This window comes from Aedes albopictus, chromosome 3 (assembly GCF_035046485.1).
Source record: "Aedes albopictus strain Foshan chromosome 3, AalbF5, whole genome shotgun sequence".
NCBI lineage: Eukaryota > Metazoa > Arthropoda > Insecta > Diptera > Culicidae > Aedes > Aedes albopictus.
In genome coordinates, this window is record NC_085138.1 from 31910689 (window position 1) to 31927950 (window position 17262).

Sequence of the window (17262 nt, forward strand, 5' to 3'; positions counted from 1 at the left end):
GGGAGTTTCTCAGGAAATCCTCTGGGAATTTCTCAAAGTATTCCACAGAGAATGCCTCTAGGATTTCGTCCAGGAATTCCTCAGAAAATTTCTCTAGGAATTCCTCCGGTAATTTCTTCAGCAATTCCTCTGGAAAACTCTTCAGGGAATCCTCCTTCCTGGTGGATTCCCCGACGGAATTTCCTGGACGAATCTCTGGAGGAATCCCCGGGCGAAATCATGGAGAAATATCCAAAGAAATTCCTGGAAATAATCCCGGAAAAAGTCCTGGAGAAATAACTGAAGGAATCACCGGAGAAATTGCTGATGGGAGTCATTGAAGAATTCTCGGAGAAATTCCTAGAGGGAGTCGTAAAGAAATTCCTAGTGGAATTCCAGGAAAAATTTTGGAAGGATTTCCTGAAGAAATTCCTAGTGGAGTTTCTGGAGAAATTCCAGGGAAAATTTCTAGAGACATCCGCGAAAATGAGTGTTCATCCGCGGAGGAATTTCCGGAAAAAATCCCGGCAGAATTCCTGGAGAAAACAGAGAAGGAATTCCTGGAGAAATTCTCAGAGGAATTCCTGGAGAAGTTCTCAAAGCGTCTTCTGAAAAAAGTCACGGAAGACTTCCTGAAGAAAGACTTCCTGGAGAAATTTTCAGTGGATTTTTTTTGAAAAAAAAATATACGGAAGTGTTCCTGAAGAAATTCCCGAAGGAATTTCTGGGGGAATTCCCGCAGGAATTCATGGAAGAATTTTAGTAGGATTTCCCGGACAATTTTTTTGAAGAAATTTCCGAAGCAATTCCCGGAAACATTCGCGGAGATATTCCTAGAGGAACTCCTAGAAAAATTCTCGGAGAAATCCAGTCTGGAGAAATTCTTTAAGGAATTTCTGAGGAAAATCCCGAATTCATGGAATAATTTCCGAAGGAACTCATCGAGGTATTCCTGTGGAAATTCTCGGAGGAAATCCGGAGGAATTTCTGGAAAACTCCTGGAGAAATTCCCAGAAGGAGTTCCTAATGTGGGTCCTAGAGGACATCCTGGAAAATTTTCCAGAAGAATTCCCGGAGAAATTTCCAGAGGAATTCCTAGAGAAATTTCCGGAGAAATTCTTGGAAAAAAATCCGGAAGAGTTCCTGTAGAAATTCCCGGAGACATTCCCGGAACTAAACGGAGCAATATTGTGGGGTGACAAAATTTGTCTACAGGGGGTCAAAGATGGTGTAGCGAATAACTTAACGAATAAATCACAAATCGAAGACTCAACTACCAGACAGTTGAGCAAGCTTGCTGAAGAACTTTGTTGAAGACGGCATCATTCTATCTTATCAGGATTCTGAGATATAGAAGTGTGAACATTTTTTACCCTGGCGCCACCTAGCGGACGATTCTCGAACCAAAGACGCCATTGCCAGATAGTTCTTAGCCTGCTGATCAACTTTGCTGAAAACGGCATGCTTGTACCTCATTAGGGTATCGAGATATACGTGTTTGAATTTTTCAGACACAAGGCGCCACCTAGCGGATAAATCCCAAACCAAAGACTTTACTATCAGATAGTTCTGAGCTTGCTGAAGAATTTTGCCGAAAACAGCATCATTCTATCTTATCAGGTTTCTGAGATATGAGGGTTTGAACATTTTTGACACTGGCGCCGCCTAGCGGCCGAATCACGAACCAAAGTCGCCGTTGCTAGTTAGTTCTTAACCTGCTGAACAAATTCGCCGAAGACACTATACTTCTATCTCGTCGGGATCATGAGATATACTTTGCGCTAAGTATGTGGCCAATTTTGGTACCCCAAGACAATCCGGAATAACTCCGGAACCATGTGAACCAGGCACCCATGTCCCCGGCATCATAAACTAGAAGAGTTTTTCGGGAAGTTGTGAAAATTTCATCAAAATCCATCGAAAAACAAAAAAGTTATGACCATTTTTGTGCTTTTCCGAAGGTGGAAAATGTACGTTGGCTGGATGAAGGTTAATAGGTACAGGGCTTTGGTTGGAGACGATTGTTTGAAAGACAGGTGTTCATCATTTATTTTTTCTGAAAAAATATATTCCAAGAAAACATACTGATGTTTGACACAAAATCATCAACAATAAACATGCTTGAATTCCATCGGAAGTTCAACTATTACAACAATTTTGTACAGTCCGTAGCAGTTAATGTGGGTCTGATAGTAGCTTACTTCAACCTAATGATGAACTTCACATCACTTACCGGACCAATACGTTGGATTGTTGCATTCATATATATTTGTATGTGCAGAACACTCATGAAACACATTTATTTTAACGTGTGAATAGCTTGACTTTCAAATTAAAAAAAAACTAATCTAAGACGAGTGGCTTTCCTTTCATTAGAGTAAGATCCATCATCCGTCTGATTTTGATTGGAATGTGTCTGGAATGAAAAAAAAAACGCATTGTCAAATATCATATGTGACTAGAGCAACCAATGACGTACTCATAAAAGCTCAGCTGCCAAGCTTTTATTGCCTGAGGAACAACCACCTTCCGTTTGTTGGTCTTGATTGCCTCCACGACTGTTTTCGCTGTTTCCTCCGTTGTGAACCTTGGCAATATGGAAGCTCTCCTAAAACGTCAAACACTCAATATTCTAAACCATTCAAATAGCCACAACTTTCAAAACTCACGGCATCCGGTCAACCTTTTCCATTATTTGCTTTCTTGTATTGATTACCATCGGGAACACCGTGGTTGTCTTGACTGCATCCGTCTGACCAATCAGGTACAGTTCCTCGTCCAGCGATTCCATGTAACCTCGAACGGCATACTTGGATGTGACGTAAGTCCTCATGTACCCAACCGGGGTGTAAGATGACACCGAAGCAATGGCCACAATATGTCCCCGACCACGACGAATCATATTAGGAAGAAACTGTTCCACCGTCCAAAACCCGCTGAGCACGTTGACCTCCATCAGGCGACGAATCTCCGAAGGATTCTTCTCATTCGAAGACAGAAACGGCAGAATCCCGGCATTGTTCACCAGAATGTCGACCGGTCCAATATCTCGCTCCACTCGACGATACAACTCCCTCACTTGATCATAGTCGGCTACGTCGAACTGCAAAACAAAACAATCCAAGTCTCATCGATTGGCTATGATTGACCTTTACCCAGCCTGCTTCGCCAAAAAAAGTATACGCAATCAATCACTGGATAAGGCAGCAACTGATAAGTCGCCACATCAAGTTCTCACCTCATAAGCCACCGATTGCACATTGTACCGTTTGAGCTCCTCCGCCGTATTTTGGCCGTTGGTCTGATCCACATCCACGATGACCACATTGCAGCCTTCCTTGGCCAACTCGGTAGCGATTGCCTTGCCGATTCCGTTGGCTCCCCCCGTTACCAGCGCCGTTTGACCACCGATGTTCTTGGGTGGAGGCGGAGAAAACGATTCGACCACTATTTCCACCCACAACGGAATGCTTTTGACGAGACACAGCGCCAGTTCGAAGAGCAGCTGCAGAAGTGCCCAGAACTTCTCCGATCGGGAATGCGGTTTCAGCGGGGCGGCCGCCACGTACGGTTTCAGGGCAATGTCTACCGAGTTGCTCATACTGTTAGGGATTCGCGAGACCGTTGAACCGATGCGAGGAACGCTCGAATGGGAACTACTGAATGACGACAATCGATTGGTCATTGCCAGTTCGGCAGTCTGCAGACCTTGGGCATGATTAGAGGGGTGGTGTTATCTTATCGCCGCCGAAGCTGAGCGATTGCATGCATGCATTTGGAAGCTAGGTTGCCAATAGTGGACTTTGATTGGGGGTCTTTCCTCAGTTCAGATGGCTGCAAACATGAAACAAAACAAACATTACTTCAATCCTTCGGTGAGTATGATAAAAATGGAACCACCTTGCTGAACAGGAGTAACAGTAAACCGTAAATTTGTGTCCTTGTTATACAAATTGGCATGCACCAAGCATTGGCGTATCTAGGATTTTTTCCTAGGGGGTGCCAGTTTCAGTGGCTTTTAGCTTGTTTTCTTTTTGTAAAAGGAAATACCGATCCATCCTTAATCTCTAAGAATAATGATATACTGCATTCGGAAGAACTAGTTTAAAATTTAACATTTGTGAACACTTAAAATTACAAAATCAGGATACCTATTTACATTTTCGGTATGCATACAACATTAATAGCGACAGCCTTTTCATTTTATTCGTTGAACACCACCACGTGAATATGAAAATACTTGAAAACAATTGTGAGTATGATTCTTCAAAAAAAAAACTACAAAATGTTCTCATAGTACAAGTTGGACTCGATTATCCTGGGTCGCGTTCTGTATCTTCACAAACATATATCTGGTGAATGGAGTGATGTATGAAGCTAAAATTTAGACTTTTGCAAGACCAACTTTGATTAGTAGTCAGTCAAAATTCCCGCTTCTTACCGTTTGTTTTGGGAAGTTCCGAAACTAAACTTTCGGACAATTCCTTAGGGAATATTATCGGCATTTTTTTTTGAAATTGTATTGTATTGTATCTCTCAGTATTTTTTTGGGAATTGGGAAATTCCTTAAGCAATTTGTTTAGACACTCTTCGGCAATATTTTTAGATACTAAAAACGTTTGGGCATCACATTAGAAAATTTCATCGGCAATTACTTTGGAAACTTTTTCAAAGAAATTCTGAGTAACTCTTTTCACCAATGATCGACGACATTTGTTGAAAAGCACCCCTAAAACTACGAAAACCGTGAAATCGGGTAATATTGTTTTGATTTTGCGATAAATCAGGCAACACTCAAGTAAAAACGGGAGCAATCCGGAGAAATTCTGAGTAACTCTGTGAAAGAAAATGTACTCTCCAGCACGGTGTCTTGCCCCAAGAAAATTTCATCAGCGATTCTCTAGAAATTTATCAGGCAAATCTTTTCGCGATCTCTTCGATTATTACTTTGAAAACTTCTTCGGTAATTCCTTTAGAAATTTCTTCGGGAAGTTTCTTAGAGATTTCCCTCGGGATTTTGTTTGAAAAAATCTTCGGCAATTCTTTTAGATGTTGGACATTCCTTCAGAATATGGTTGGAAATTCCTTTCGGAATTCTTTCTTAAATTACTTCCAAAATTATTTTGATGTTTTCGTCAACGGTTCCGTTAAGTGTATATCTGGCACAATCTTTGGAAAATTCATTTTCGAGTTCATCAAGCAAATTCTTTTGGAATTTTTTTCCGAAATTTTTTCGTTATATTCTTTAAGAATTCCTTGCGGCAATTTTTTATAAAATTTTCTTCGGTAACCCCTTTGGAATATATTTCGGCAATTTATTTTGGGATTAGTTTTCGCCAATTTCGTTGTAAAGCTTCCACAATTTCTTCACAAATTCATTTGACAGTTCTTAAAGGAATTCCTACGACAACTCTTTTGGAAACTTCTAAGATATTTTTGTTAGAAATTTATCCTTTAGGAATTTCTCAGGAAGCTTTTCGGCAATTTTCACGGATTTTCCTTTGAAAATTCTTTCAATAATTCCTTTGCAAATTGATTTGATAAATTTTCTAATTTCTCGGCTGTTCTTTTGGAAATCCCCTGGCCAAGTTCGCAGGGGTTGACGGTATTAAAGTGAAGGAGTTTCATTTTGATTATTGTAATGTAGTGTTCTTTAGTGAAACATATCACCTTTTTAACACTTTAATGCGTCTCCAACGGTTCATCACGAACCGGCTGCTGCAGATGGAGTATGGCTGATCATATGCATCAGACATGCTCGATAAACATGGAGGATCCACCAGGGCTCATTAGAGTCTATTCCCAAGCAATAGTTCCAAGTCGGTTGGATTTAAGAAGGTTTTGATGATCGTTACAAATCCCAATAAAAGTAAGTAGGATTTATTACAGGTTTTGGAACCTTTTACAGCCAGCTGACTTCAAAATTTTGTTTGGGCTCTATTTCCCACGTTTCTCGGTTGATTTTGATTAGTAATTTATTAATGTCATAGTCGCGTTTTCGAATTCTTAGAATGTTAGTTGGTCATATTTTTTTAAACAAAGCAATTAAAATCGACCGAAGAATTAATAGTGGGAAGGAGATTTGCAGCACTTAATTGTGCTGATAGATTCGAAGCTAACGTGCGAACACTTAAACGCATTGTTGACGTCAATGCGTTCGACGTGACATTTTGGACTGAACAACTGAACATTTTTGACATTTTGGACTGGACAACTGAACAACGCACGCTATGTCCAAAGGGAAGTATTATGAAAATCGAATGTATCTCAAATGTTATTCCATAGGATCGTAGGTTTGGACCTGTAGTTTTAGAATCTCTGCGGTTTAAAATATTTCATCTTGGGTTTTTCGATTTTTTTGATTTTTTTTCCTATTTTCCCATACAAATGGCGAAAAAAGTCATTTTAAGGTTAATTTCATCCCATATAAAAATGTATGGGAAAAAACTTAAGATGGATTATTTTAAATCGCACATGTTCTGAATCTAGAGGTCCAAAAATGCGGTTCCAGCGAAAAAACTTTGAGGTACATTCACTTTTCATAATACTTCCCTTTGGACATAGCGTGCAACGTTACTTTTGTATGACTAGGTTGACATTTCTAGGCTACGCTTGAGAAAATGAAATGGTTTATCTAGGTAGGGCTGATAGGACAATTGAACGAATTTGAACATTTTTCATAGTATTTGTAGGGGGACGAATACATAATAGTTGACAAGCAATCTTTATTATTTTAAAACTTTATTGCAATCAACTGACCAACTTGACGTATTTTTGTTTATCTCTTAGATGGTATTTTGAACCAACAGAAAAATATCAGAAGTTCAGTTGCATGTTTCTGTGGGTTTTGGACCGATGACAAATTAAGGACACAAGAGATGAACACAGAGAAGTAGAAAACGATTAGCGGAATCAAGAAAACAATTTGACACAGGATCGACTATATTTTAACATACAGGGTTTGATTGATTCGATGAAAAAAACAAACATACGACCACTGATTTAACGAGAAGAAAAACATATTGAACCATAGGATAGAGGCTTCAGTTTTGGCCAGCCCGGAGTTTTGGCCATAGTGAAGTATGCAGTCTGTTACGATCTAAATCGGCATAAATTTATTTTTTACTAGTATATTCTAATATAATATGATGATAACAGCTGTGAAAACCATAAATTTTGTACAAAAACTGGAAGAAAAAAATATGTTTTCTTAAAAAATCAGCTCCCATATATCTATTTTGGCCATGGTGCTTCTAATTTGGCCACTCCCATAAGAAATACACGTGATTGGCCAAAATAGAAACCAAAGCTGAGTATATGGCCAAAACTGCGGCAATGCTTCTATTTTGGCCAGTGCCACTTTTAATACAAAAATCAAGTATTAGATTGATTTCTGCATTTTTCTAATAAAGTATAGATCCAAACCTTTCATTTGACATATTGGTAGTTTTCATTGGATTATTGGTTATTTTTACAAAAATGATTTCCCTTAGACTGGCCAAAACCGGTGCCCGCACCCTACCACAAAATCGAACAGACGACAAACACAAACCGTGTGACCATAACACTACATAGGCAAATCCTGACTGACTGACCAATTGAAAACATTCCAACCTTCTACCGTAACTTTCTGAGTCAGTAGGCAACAGTGTCTTAATGGATATCATTTTCCGCGTACGGCTGGCAAACTGCTTCTGAAAGATTACGTACTCTTTTCTATCTTCGGGTCTAGTGTAGAGGTTGCAACTCTATTCAGAGTGCAGCTAGAAACCTAGCAAAAAAAAATTCTCGGCTGTTCTTTTGGAAATCGTAATTCCGTTGTAAATTCTTTAAGCCAGCCCAATTGAGAATTTCTGAATTTCCAATGTAATTGTCGGAGAATTGACAAAGGCATGGCCAAAGAAATTCACAAAGAAACAGCTAAAACAATCCCCATTCCCCAAAGAATATATCGAAAAAACTGTCAAATAAATTCGTAAAATAATTGTTCGAGAAATTCCCAAATTAATTTGGGAAAATTTTCAGAGGAATTGCCGATAAAGCCTTTGAAGAAAAGAACTTTTGAAAAACAACAAATTGCAGGAAGATTCAAAAAAGTTTTTTAAAACCGAAATAGATTGCCAAAGAAATCATGGATGAAATAGTCAGATTAATTAAAAAAAATCCCAACTAATTTCCAAAAACATGCACCAAATTTATGGACAAATTGCCGAAGCATTTTTCCGACACAATAACTATAAATGAAATGAAATAGTAAAGAATTACAAAAGGGAATCTTGATAGAATTGCCGAAGATGTTTATAAAGGAACTGAACAAGGAAATTTTGAAAGAAATTCAGATGAATTTTCGTTGTAAATAACTTTTGAACAAACTTCCAAAGAAATTGCTGATCAAATTCCAATGTAATTTCCGCAAAAATTCAAACAAAAAAAAAACAAACATGCCGAAGGAATCCTCAAAGAAATTGATAAACAAATATAAAAAGGAATTGCCACAGAAATTTTTAAAGAAAATGGGAAGTTTAAAAGAAATTTTCGAAAATATGTCTAAACATATATCATAAGAATTCCACAAAGAAATTCACAAACAGGTTTTAAAGACATTCCTTGAGAAAAAGCAAAGCAATTAACAAGGAGTTGTCCCAGGAATAACCAAATCAACTCCTACATAAATACATTGTCGATAAAAATTTCAATTGTAATACTGAAGTGAATACCTTAGGAATTCTCAAAGAAATTCACATTGTTTGAAACAATTACTTATCCTTGTAAGTTGTGTTTTTAAAGTGAATAGTATTAGAACAAAAACCGTTTTCAACCAGCTTTGTACCTGATTGTCGACAGATATGCTCCCTCTTCTTCTGTTGAAATAGACGGTCTTCAGTCCTCTCCTGCAATCGCAACAATTGTGTTTTAGCAAAAGTTTCAATCGAACAGTTGAGAAAATTCATAAAGAAAAGCCGGAAAAACTATGCCCGAACTCGTGGAAAGTTTTCGAAAAAATATTTTTGAGAAGGTTATTTCATAACCTTTAATCGCTGAAATTTTTGGAATGCACTTTTTTTTCGTTTTTGAGTTATGGCCAATTTGTTGAAAAATGTCCAAATGTGCCATAAAAGCCTTTTCTTTGAAAAATCATAACTCAAGAACGAAGCATCGTAGAAACAAAGTTTTTTTAATGAACATGAAAACAAATTCTCAGGGATCCAAAAAAAATATGAAATGGAAAAAGTTTTCTACAAAATTTTCCACCGTTGAGAAAATTTATAAAGAAAAGCCGGAAAAACTATGTCCGAACACGTGGAAAATTAAAAAAAAAATTTTTTTTGAGAAGGTAATTTCATAAGCTTTGATCGCTGAATTTTTTGGAATGCACTTAATTTTCTTTCCTGAGTTATGGCAAATTTTGTGGAAAATGACCATATAATATAGGCTTACATGGTCATTTTCACATAATTGACCATATAAAATAACTTTCTCAAAAATATTTTTTTCGAAGATTTTCCACGAGTTCGGGCATAATTTTTCCGGCTTTTTCTTTACGAATTTTCTCAACTGTTGAAAATTTTGAGGAAAACTTTTTCCAGTCCATTTTTTTTTTTGGATTTCTGAGAAAATTTGCTTTCATTTTCTAAAAAAAGCTTTGTTTCTACTGTTCTTGAGTTATGATTTTTCAAAGTAAGTAGTGTCAGGGGAAAACAAAAAAATTTCACTTGAGTTTTCCGGAAAAATAGGCGACCCTGAATTTTCCCTAATTTTGTTTTGTTCATATATCCGTGAGCCCTGCCTTTAATATTTAATAATAACTATAAGCTTTATCCAAACAAATACAAAAGTTAAAATAAAAAATGCGTTCTAGTAAAACCAACTAAGCGGCTTTTAAGCAAATGGATTGCACCATTTTTTTTGCTGTACATTTATCAGCTCAGCAAGGCGAAAATTAGAAAACGGCATACGCGGAATAGCAAACCCGGCTTAGGCCATTATACCCAACTCTTATCAACTTTAGCATTACCAGATGCTTGGTATCTATAGAACCGCTCAATTTTGAAATTGTTCAAAGCTGATCACCTAGGATAGTCCTACTTAGAGGGTTCCAAACAAAATAATCATAAAATTTGCATAATTTTGGATTCGTGCTTAATTTTCAAAATATAAGTCTGTTGATTGTTCTTAACAATTAAAACCGCTAAAATGTAAAATAACTAATGAAGTTTTTCAAGTTTTGTTCAAATACGCCTTTAATAAATATTGGAATTATAGGCCGAAGTTCTTAATTTTGGGTGTCTATCAAGGAAATTTTCTAGGGGGTGCCAAATTTATTCTAGGGGGTGCCAGGCACCCCTGGAACCCCCCCCCCTAGCTACGCCAATGGCACCAAGTGTTCTACCTAAGCAGAACTGGCCTTGTTTCAATTCAGTCGTCATGCCGTAAAGAAGAAGGAAATAAGATTAACAGGAGCATTATCTAATTGTCACGTTTAATCTTATGTAGACTAGGGTGGCCCACACTTATATGAAAACAAAAATTTCGAAAAATACCAAGTCTTACATCCTAAATCAGTTGTTTTGGACTCCCAGAAGCTACGTTCAAAATTTGAGCAAAATCGGTTGAGCGGCGCTCAAAACGCTTGAAGTTTGTATGGGAAAACTTGGCCAAATGTATGCAGAAATTTTAAGTTTTCGAATTTTGCCGCTAGTTGGCGCTGTAAGCGTTCAATAATCAAACCCTTTGGTATTATTGTAGGTGACTATATGCCAGAGAACTTTGTCGAAGACCCCGAAGGGATCCGACGACTGTGAAAAAAGTTATACCCTAGGCAAAGTGAGGCACAGTATTGAGATTTCATTATTGATATTATTCCTTTACATGTATTGGAAAAATAACAATAAAGTTTATCCTCACTTTTCCTACACCCAAAACAAAGCGCGCATATTTTAGGAGGAAAGCGCTCACGCTGCAAGCGCAAAAGTAGCTTGTCGGCGGTAGAAGCACTTTTCCGCGCTTATTTGATGGTGCGCCTGCGCGCACAAAAATTCGAGTAGTATTTTTGACCACACATTGACAAGCTGCAATGTGTGGGTGTCATCGGTTGCTACGTTGCTGTGAATGTATTGGTGTTCACATACTTTCGCGTCACCAATACATGCAAAACGTGCATCTGTATTGGTTGGGAAAAATGTTGAGAATGTGTGGGTGTCCTACCGTGATCGGTGGTTTGTTTTCGTTCCGATCGAACGATGGACACGGGTGCGATTATCGGTCCTCGTAGGCGAACGGCATTGCGGATTCTTTGCCGTTTATGAGACATTTGGGAAAGTTCGTCTCCCCATTTCGCTCCCATTATCCCATTCAGTTCAAACCTGTGACAGCAGGATGAGCGAACCAAACAATGATACGACAGAAGGGGTGGCGGGTGGGCGCCTGTAGCAGTCGGATGCGATGCAGAAAGGTACCGGCGTAACGGGCTCAGTTGCACCGCGATAACAGCAGCAGGAAACAGCGGTGTTGGCTTACCCGGGTTACCATCCCAGGGTGGTTAGGTTTTGTACTTTTCGTCGTCTCCAACTACTTATTAGTACTATAATAAATATGAATATGGTAGACGTTGAGAAACAAAATTCCTTCGGCAACTCGGACAATATTTTATTTAAAATTTATCGGCAAACTTATTTCTGGATTCTTTAAGAAGTTTATTAAAAAATTCTCGAAATCTTTTTTTTGGTTTTTACTTTATGTTAGGTATTTTAACTAAATGCTCATTCTACGCTCAAATCTATTTTTGGGAAATTTCTTTGGCATTTCTTTGAGCATTTCTTTGTCAATTTTTAAGGAAATGTCTGCGGTAGTGTTTTGAGGAATTATTCGTAGTTCCTTATATAAGTTTCTTTGGTAAATAATTAAATTATTGCTGGCAGTTTAATCAGCGTTTCTCAAGGGTTCCTTCAGGAGTTTCTCAGGGGCTACTTCCAGGGTTTCCTCCAGGAATTTCTCCAGGAATTCCTCCAGGAATTTCTCCAGGGATTCCTCCAGCAATTTCTCCAGAAATTCCTCCAGAAATTTCTACAGGGATTCCTCCAAGAATTTCTCCAGGGATTCGTCCAGTATTTCTCCAGGAATTTCTACAGGGATTCCTCCAGAAATTTCTCCATTGATGCCTCCAGCATTTCTCCAGGAATTCCTCCAGGAATTTCTTCAGGGATTCCGCCAGGCATTTCTCCAGTGGTTCCTCCAGTAATTTCTCCAGGGGTTCCTCCAGTATTTCTCCAGGGATTCCTCCAGTATTTCTCCAGGAGTTCCTCCAGAAATTTCTTCAGGGATTCCTCCAGTAATTTCTCCAGGGGTTCCTCCAGTATTTCTCCAGGGATTCCTCCAGGAATTCCTCCAGGAATGTCCCTCAGGGATTCCGCCAGGAATTTCTCCGGGGATTCCTACAGAAATTTCTCCAGGGATTCCTCCAGAAATTTCTACAGGGATTCCTCCAGTAATTTCTTCAGGGATTCCTCCAGTATTTCTCCAGGAATTCCTCAAGGAATTTCTTCAAGAATTCCGCCAGGAATTTCTCCAGAGGTTCCTCCAGTAATTTCTCCAGGGATTCATCCAGTAATTTTTCCAGGGATTCCTCCAGGAATTTCTCCAGGGATTCCTTCAGTATTTCTCCAGAAATTCCTCCAGGAATTTCCTCAGGGATTCCGCCAGGAATATCTCCAGGGGTTCCTCCAGAAATTGCTCCAGGGATTCCACCAGAAATTTCTTCAGGAATTCCTCCAGTATTTCTCCAGGAATTCCTCCAGGAATTTCTTCAGGGATTCCGCCAGGAATTTCTCCAGTGGTTCCTCCAGTACTTTCTCCAGGGATTCCTCCAGTATTTCTCCAGGAGTTCCTCCAGAAATTTTTTCAGGGATTCCGTCAGGAATTTCTCCAGTGGTTCCTCCAGTAATTTCTCCAGGAATTTCTCCAGGGATTCCTCCAGGAATTTCTCCAGGAATTCCTCCAGGAATTTCTCCAGGGATTCCGCCAGTATTTCTCCAGGAGTTCCTCCAGAAATTTCTCCAGGGATTCCGCCAGGAATTTCTCCAGTGGTTCCTCCTGTAATTTCTCCAGGAATTTCTCCAGGGATTCCTCCAGGAATTTCTCCAGGGATTCCTCCAGGAATTTCTCCAGGGATTCCTCCAGGAATTTCTCCAGGAATTCCTCCAGGAATTTCCCTCAGGGATTCCGCCAGGAATTTCCCCAGAAGTTCCATCAGTAATTTCTCCAGGGACTCGTCTAGTAATTTCTACAGGGATTTCTCCAGGAATTTCTCCAGGGATTCCTACAGGAATTTCTCCAGGTATTCCTCCAGAAATTTCTACAGGGATTCCTCCAAGAATTTCTCCAGGGACTCCTCCAGTATTTCTCCAGAAATTTCCTCAGGGATTCCGCCAGAAATTTCTCCTCCAGATATTTCTACAGGGATTCCTCCAGAAATTTCTCCAGGGATGCCTCCAGTATTTCTCCAGGAATTCTTCCAGGAATTTCTCCAGGGATTCCTCCAGTATTTCTCCAGGAATTCCTCAAGGGATTTCTTCAGGGATTCCGCCAGAAATTTCTCCAGGGGTTCCTCCAGTAATTTCTCCAGGGGATCCTCCAGTATTTCTCCAGGGATTCCTCCAGGAATTTCTCCAGGAATTCCTCCAGGAATTTCTCCAGGGATTCCTCCAGTATTTCTCCAGGAGTTCCTCCAGAAATTTCTTCAGGGATTCCGCCAGGAATTTCTCCAGTGGTTCCTCTAGTTATTTCTCCAGGGATTCCTGCAGGAATTTGTCCAGGGATTCCTCCGGTAATTCTCCAGGAATTCCTCCAGGAATGTTCCTCAGGGATTCCGCCAGGAATTTCTCCAGGGATTCCTACAGAAATTTCTCCAGGGATTCCTCCAGAAATTTCTACAGGGATTCCTCCAGTAATTTCTTCAGGGATTCCTCCAGTATTTCTCCAGGAATTCCTCAAGGATTTTTATCAGGGATTCCGCCAGGAATTTCTCCAGAGGTTCCTCCCGTAATTTCTCCAGGGATTCATCCAGTAATTTCTCCAGGGATTCCTCCAGGAATTTCTCCAGGGATTCCTTCAGTATTTCTCCAGAAATTCCTCCAGCAATTTCTTCAGGGATTCCGCCAGGAATTTCTCCAGTGGTTCCTCCAGTAATTTCTCCAGGAATTTCTCCAGGGATTCCTCCAGGAATTTCTCCAGGAATTCCTCCAGGAATTTCTCCAGGGATTCCGCCAGTATTTCTCCAGGAGTTCCTCCAGAAATTTCTTCAGGGATTCCGCCAGGAATTTCTCCAGTGGTTCCTCCTGTAATTTCTCCAGGAATTTCTCCAGGGATTCCTCCAGGAATATCTCCAGGGATTCCTCCAGGAATTTCTCCAGGGATTCCTCCAGTATTTCTCCAGGTATTCCTCCAGGAATTTCCCTCAGGGATTCCGCCAGGAATTTCCCCAGAAGTTCCTTCAGTAATTTCTCCAGGGACTCATCTAGTAATTTCTACAGGGATTTCTCCAGGAATTTCTCCAGGGATTCCTCCAGGAATTTCTACAGGGATTCCTCCAGAAATTTCTACAGGGATTCCTCCAAGAATTTCTCCAGGGACTCCTCCAGTATTTCTCCAGGAATTTCCTCCGGCGGTAGTATTTCTCCAGGAATTCTTCCAGGAATTTCTCCAGGGATTCCTCCAGTATTTCTCCAGGAATTCCTCAAGGGATTTCTTCAGGGATTCAGCCAGGAATTTCTACAGGGGTTCCTCCAGTAATTTCTCCAGGGGTTCCTCCAGTATTTCTCCAGGGATTCCTCCAGGAATTTCTCCAAGAATTCCTCCAGGAATTTCTCCAGGGATTCCTCCAGTATTTCTCCAGGAGTTCCTCCAGAAATTTCTTCAGGGATTCCGCCAGGAATTTCTCCAGTGGTTCCTCCAGTAATTTCTCCAGGGATTCCTCCAGGAATTTGTCCAGGGATTCCTCCGGTAATTCTCCAGGAATTCCTCCAGGAATGTTCCTCAGGGATTCCGCCAGGAATTTCTCCAAGGATTCCTACAGGAATTTCTCCAGGGATTCCTCCAGAAATTTCTACAGGGATTCCTCCAGTAATTTCTTCAGGGATTCCTCCAGTATTTCTCCAAGAATTCCTCAAGGATTTTTTTCAGGGATTCCGACAGGAATTTCTCCAGAGGTTCCTCCCGTAATTTCTCCAGGGATTCATCCAGTAATTTCTCTAGGGATTCCTCCAGGAATTTCTCCAGGGATTCCTTCAGTATTTCTCCAGAAATTCCTCCAGCAATTTCCTCAGGGATTCCGCCAGGAATATCTCCAGGGGTTCCTCCAGAAATTTCTTCATAGATTCCACCACAAATTTCTTCAGGGATTCCTCCAGTATTTCTCCAGGAATTCCTCCAGGAATTTCTTCAAGGATTCCGCCAGGAATTTCTTCAGTGGTTCCTCCAGTAATTTCTCCAGGGATTCCTCCAGTATTTCTCCAGGAGTTCCTCCAGAAATTTCTTCAGGGATTCCGCCAGGAATTTCTCTAGTGGTTCCTCCAGTAATTTCTCCAGGAATTTATCCAGAGATTCTTCCAGGAATTTCTCCAGGAATTCCTGCAGTATTTCTCCAGGAGTTCCTCCAGAAATTTCCTCAGGGATTCCGCCAGGAATATCTCCAGGGGTTCCTCCAGAAATTTCTCCAGGGATTCCACCACAAATTTCTTCAGGGATTCCTCCAGTATTTCTCCAGAAATTCCTCCAAGAATTTCTCCAGGGATTCCTCCAGGAATTTCTCCAGGGATTCCTCCAGGAATTTCTCCAGGGATTTCTCCAGGAATTGCTCCCGGGATTCCTCCAGTATTTCTCCAGGAATTCCTCCAGGAATTTCCCTCAGGGATTCCGCCAGGAATTTCTCCAGTAATTTCTTCAGTAATTTTTCCAGGGATTCATCTAGTAGTTTCTACAGGTATTTCTCCAGGAATTTCTCCAGGGATTCCTCCAGGAATTTCTACAGGGATTCCTCCAGAAATTTCTGCAGGGATTCCTTCAGTAATTTCTCCAGGGATTCCTCCAATATTTCTCCAGGAATTCCTCAAGGAATTTCTTTAGGGATTCCACCAGGAATTTCTCCAGGGGTTCCTCCAGTAATTTCTCCAGAAATTCCTTCAGAAATTTCTCCAGGGATTCCTGCAGTATTTCTCCAGGAATTTCCTCAGAGATTCCGCCAGAAATTTCTCCAGGGATTCCTTCAGAAATTTCTACAGGGATTCCTCCAGAAATTTCTCCAGGGATGCCTCCAGTATTTCTCCAGGAATTCCTCCAGGTATTCCTTCAGGGATTCCTCCAGTAATTCAATCAGGAATTTCTCCAGAGATTTCGCCAGGAATTTCCCAAGGGATTAATCCAGTATTATCGTCAGGAAACCTCAAAAAAAAAATTATCCTCTGATTTCTCCAGGATTCCTCGAGGAATTTCTCTAGGAATTCTTTCAGGTATTTCCCAAGGGCTCCTCCAGGAAATTCTCCAGGGATACCTCCAGAAATTTCTCCACGCATTCCTTTAGAAATTTCTCCCGGGTTCCTCCAGGAATTTTTCTAAGGATTCCTCCAGGAATTTCTTCAGGGATTCCGCCAGGAATTTCTCAAGAAATTCCTCCGAGGATTCCTCCAGGAATTTCACCAGGAATTTCTCTAGGGCTCCTCCAGGAATGTCTCCAGGAATTCATCCAGAAATTTCTCCAGGGATTACTGCAGGAATTTCTCCAGGGATTCCTCCAGGAATTTCTCCAAGGATTCCTCCAGGAATTTCTCCAGGGATTCCTCCAGGAATTTCAACAGGGATTCCTCCATGAATTTCTCCAGGGATTCCTCCAGGAATTTCAACAGGGATTCCTCCAGGAATTTCTCCAGGGATTCCTCCATGAATTTTTCCAGGCATTCCTCCAGGAATTTTTCCAGGGATTCCTCTAGGAATTCTCCGGGGATTCCTCCAGGAATTCTCCAGGGATTCCTCCAGGAATTTGTCCAGGGATTCCTCCAGAAATTTCTCAGGGATTCCTCCAGGAATTTCTCCAGGGATTCCTCCAGGAATTTCTCCAGGGATTCCTCCAGGATTTTTTCCAGGGATTCCTCCAGGAATTTCTCCAGGGACTCCCCCAGGAATTTCTCCAGTGATTCCTCCAGCAATTTCTCCAGGGATTCCTTTACGAATTTCTCCAGGGAATTCTCCAGGAATTTCTCCAAAAAAATCTCAAGGAATTTCTCCAGAGATTCA

At 40.4% G+C, this 17262-nt stretch overlaps 1 protein-coding gene across 1 annotated transcript; it reads right to left on the reverse strand.

Moving 5' to 3' along the window:
• Window positions 1-2025: 2025 nt before the first annotated feature.
• Window positions 2026-3685, reverse strand: LOC109419159 (17-beta-hydroxysteroid dehydrogenase 13-like). Its single transcript, XM_029865183.2, has 4 exons — window positions 3218-3685; window positions 2649-3082; window positions 2459-2587; window positions 2026-2395 (listed from the first exon to the last, which is right to left on the reverse strand). Exons 1-4 carry the CDS (start codon window positions 3662-3664, stop codon window positions 2323-2325), a joined length of 1083 nt encoding a protein of 360 aa, XP_029721043.2. The 5' UTR covers window positions 3665-3685; the 3' UTR covers window positions 2026-2322.
• Between the last annotated feature and the right edge of the window lie 13577 nt (window positions 3686-17262).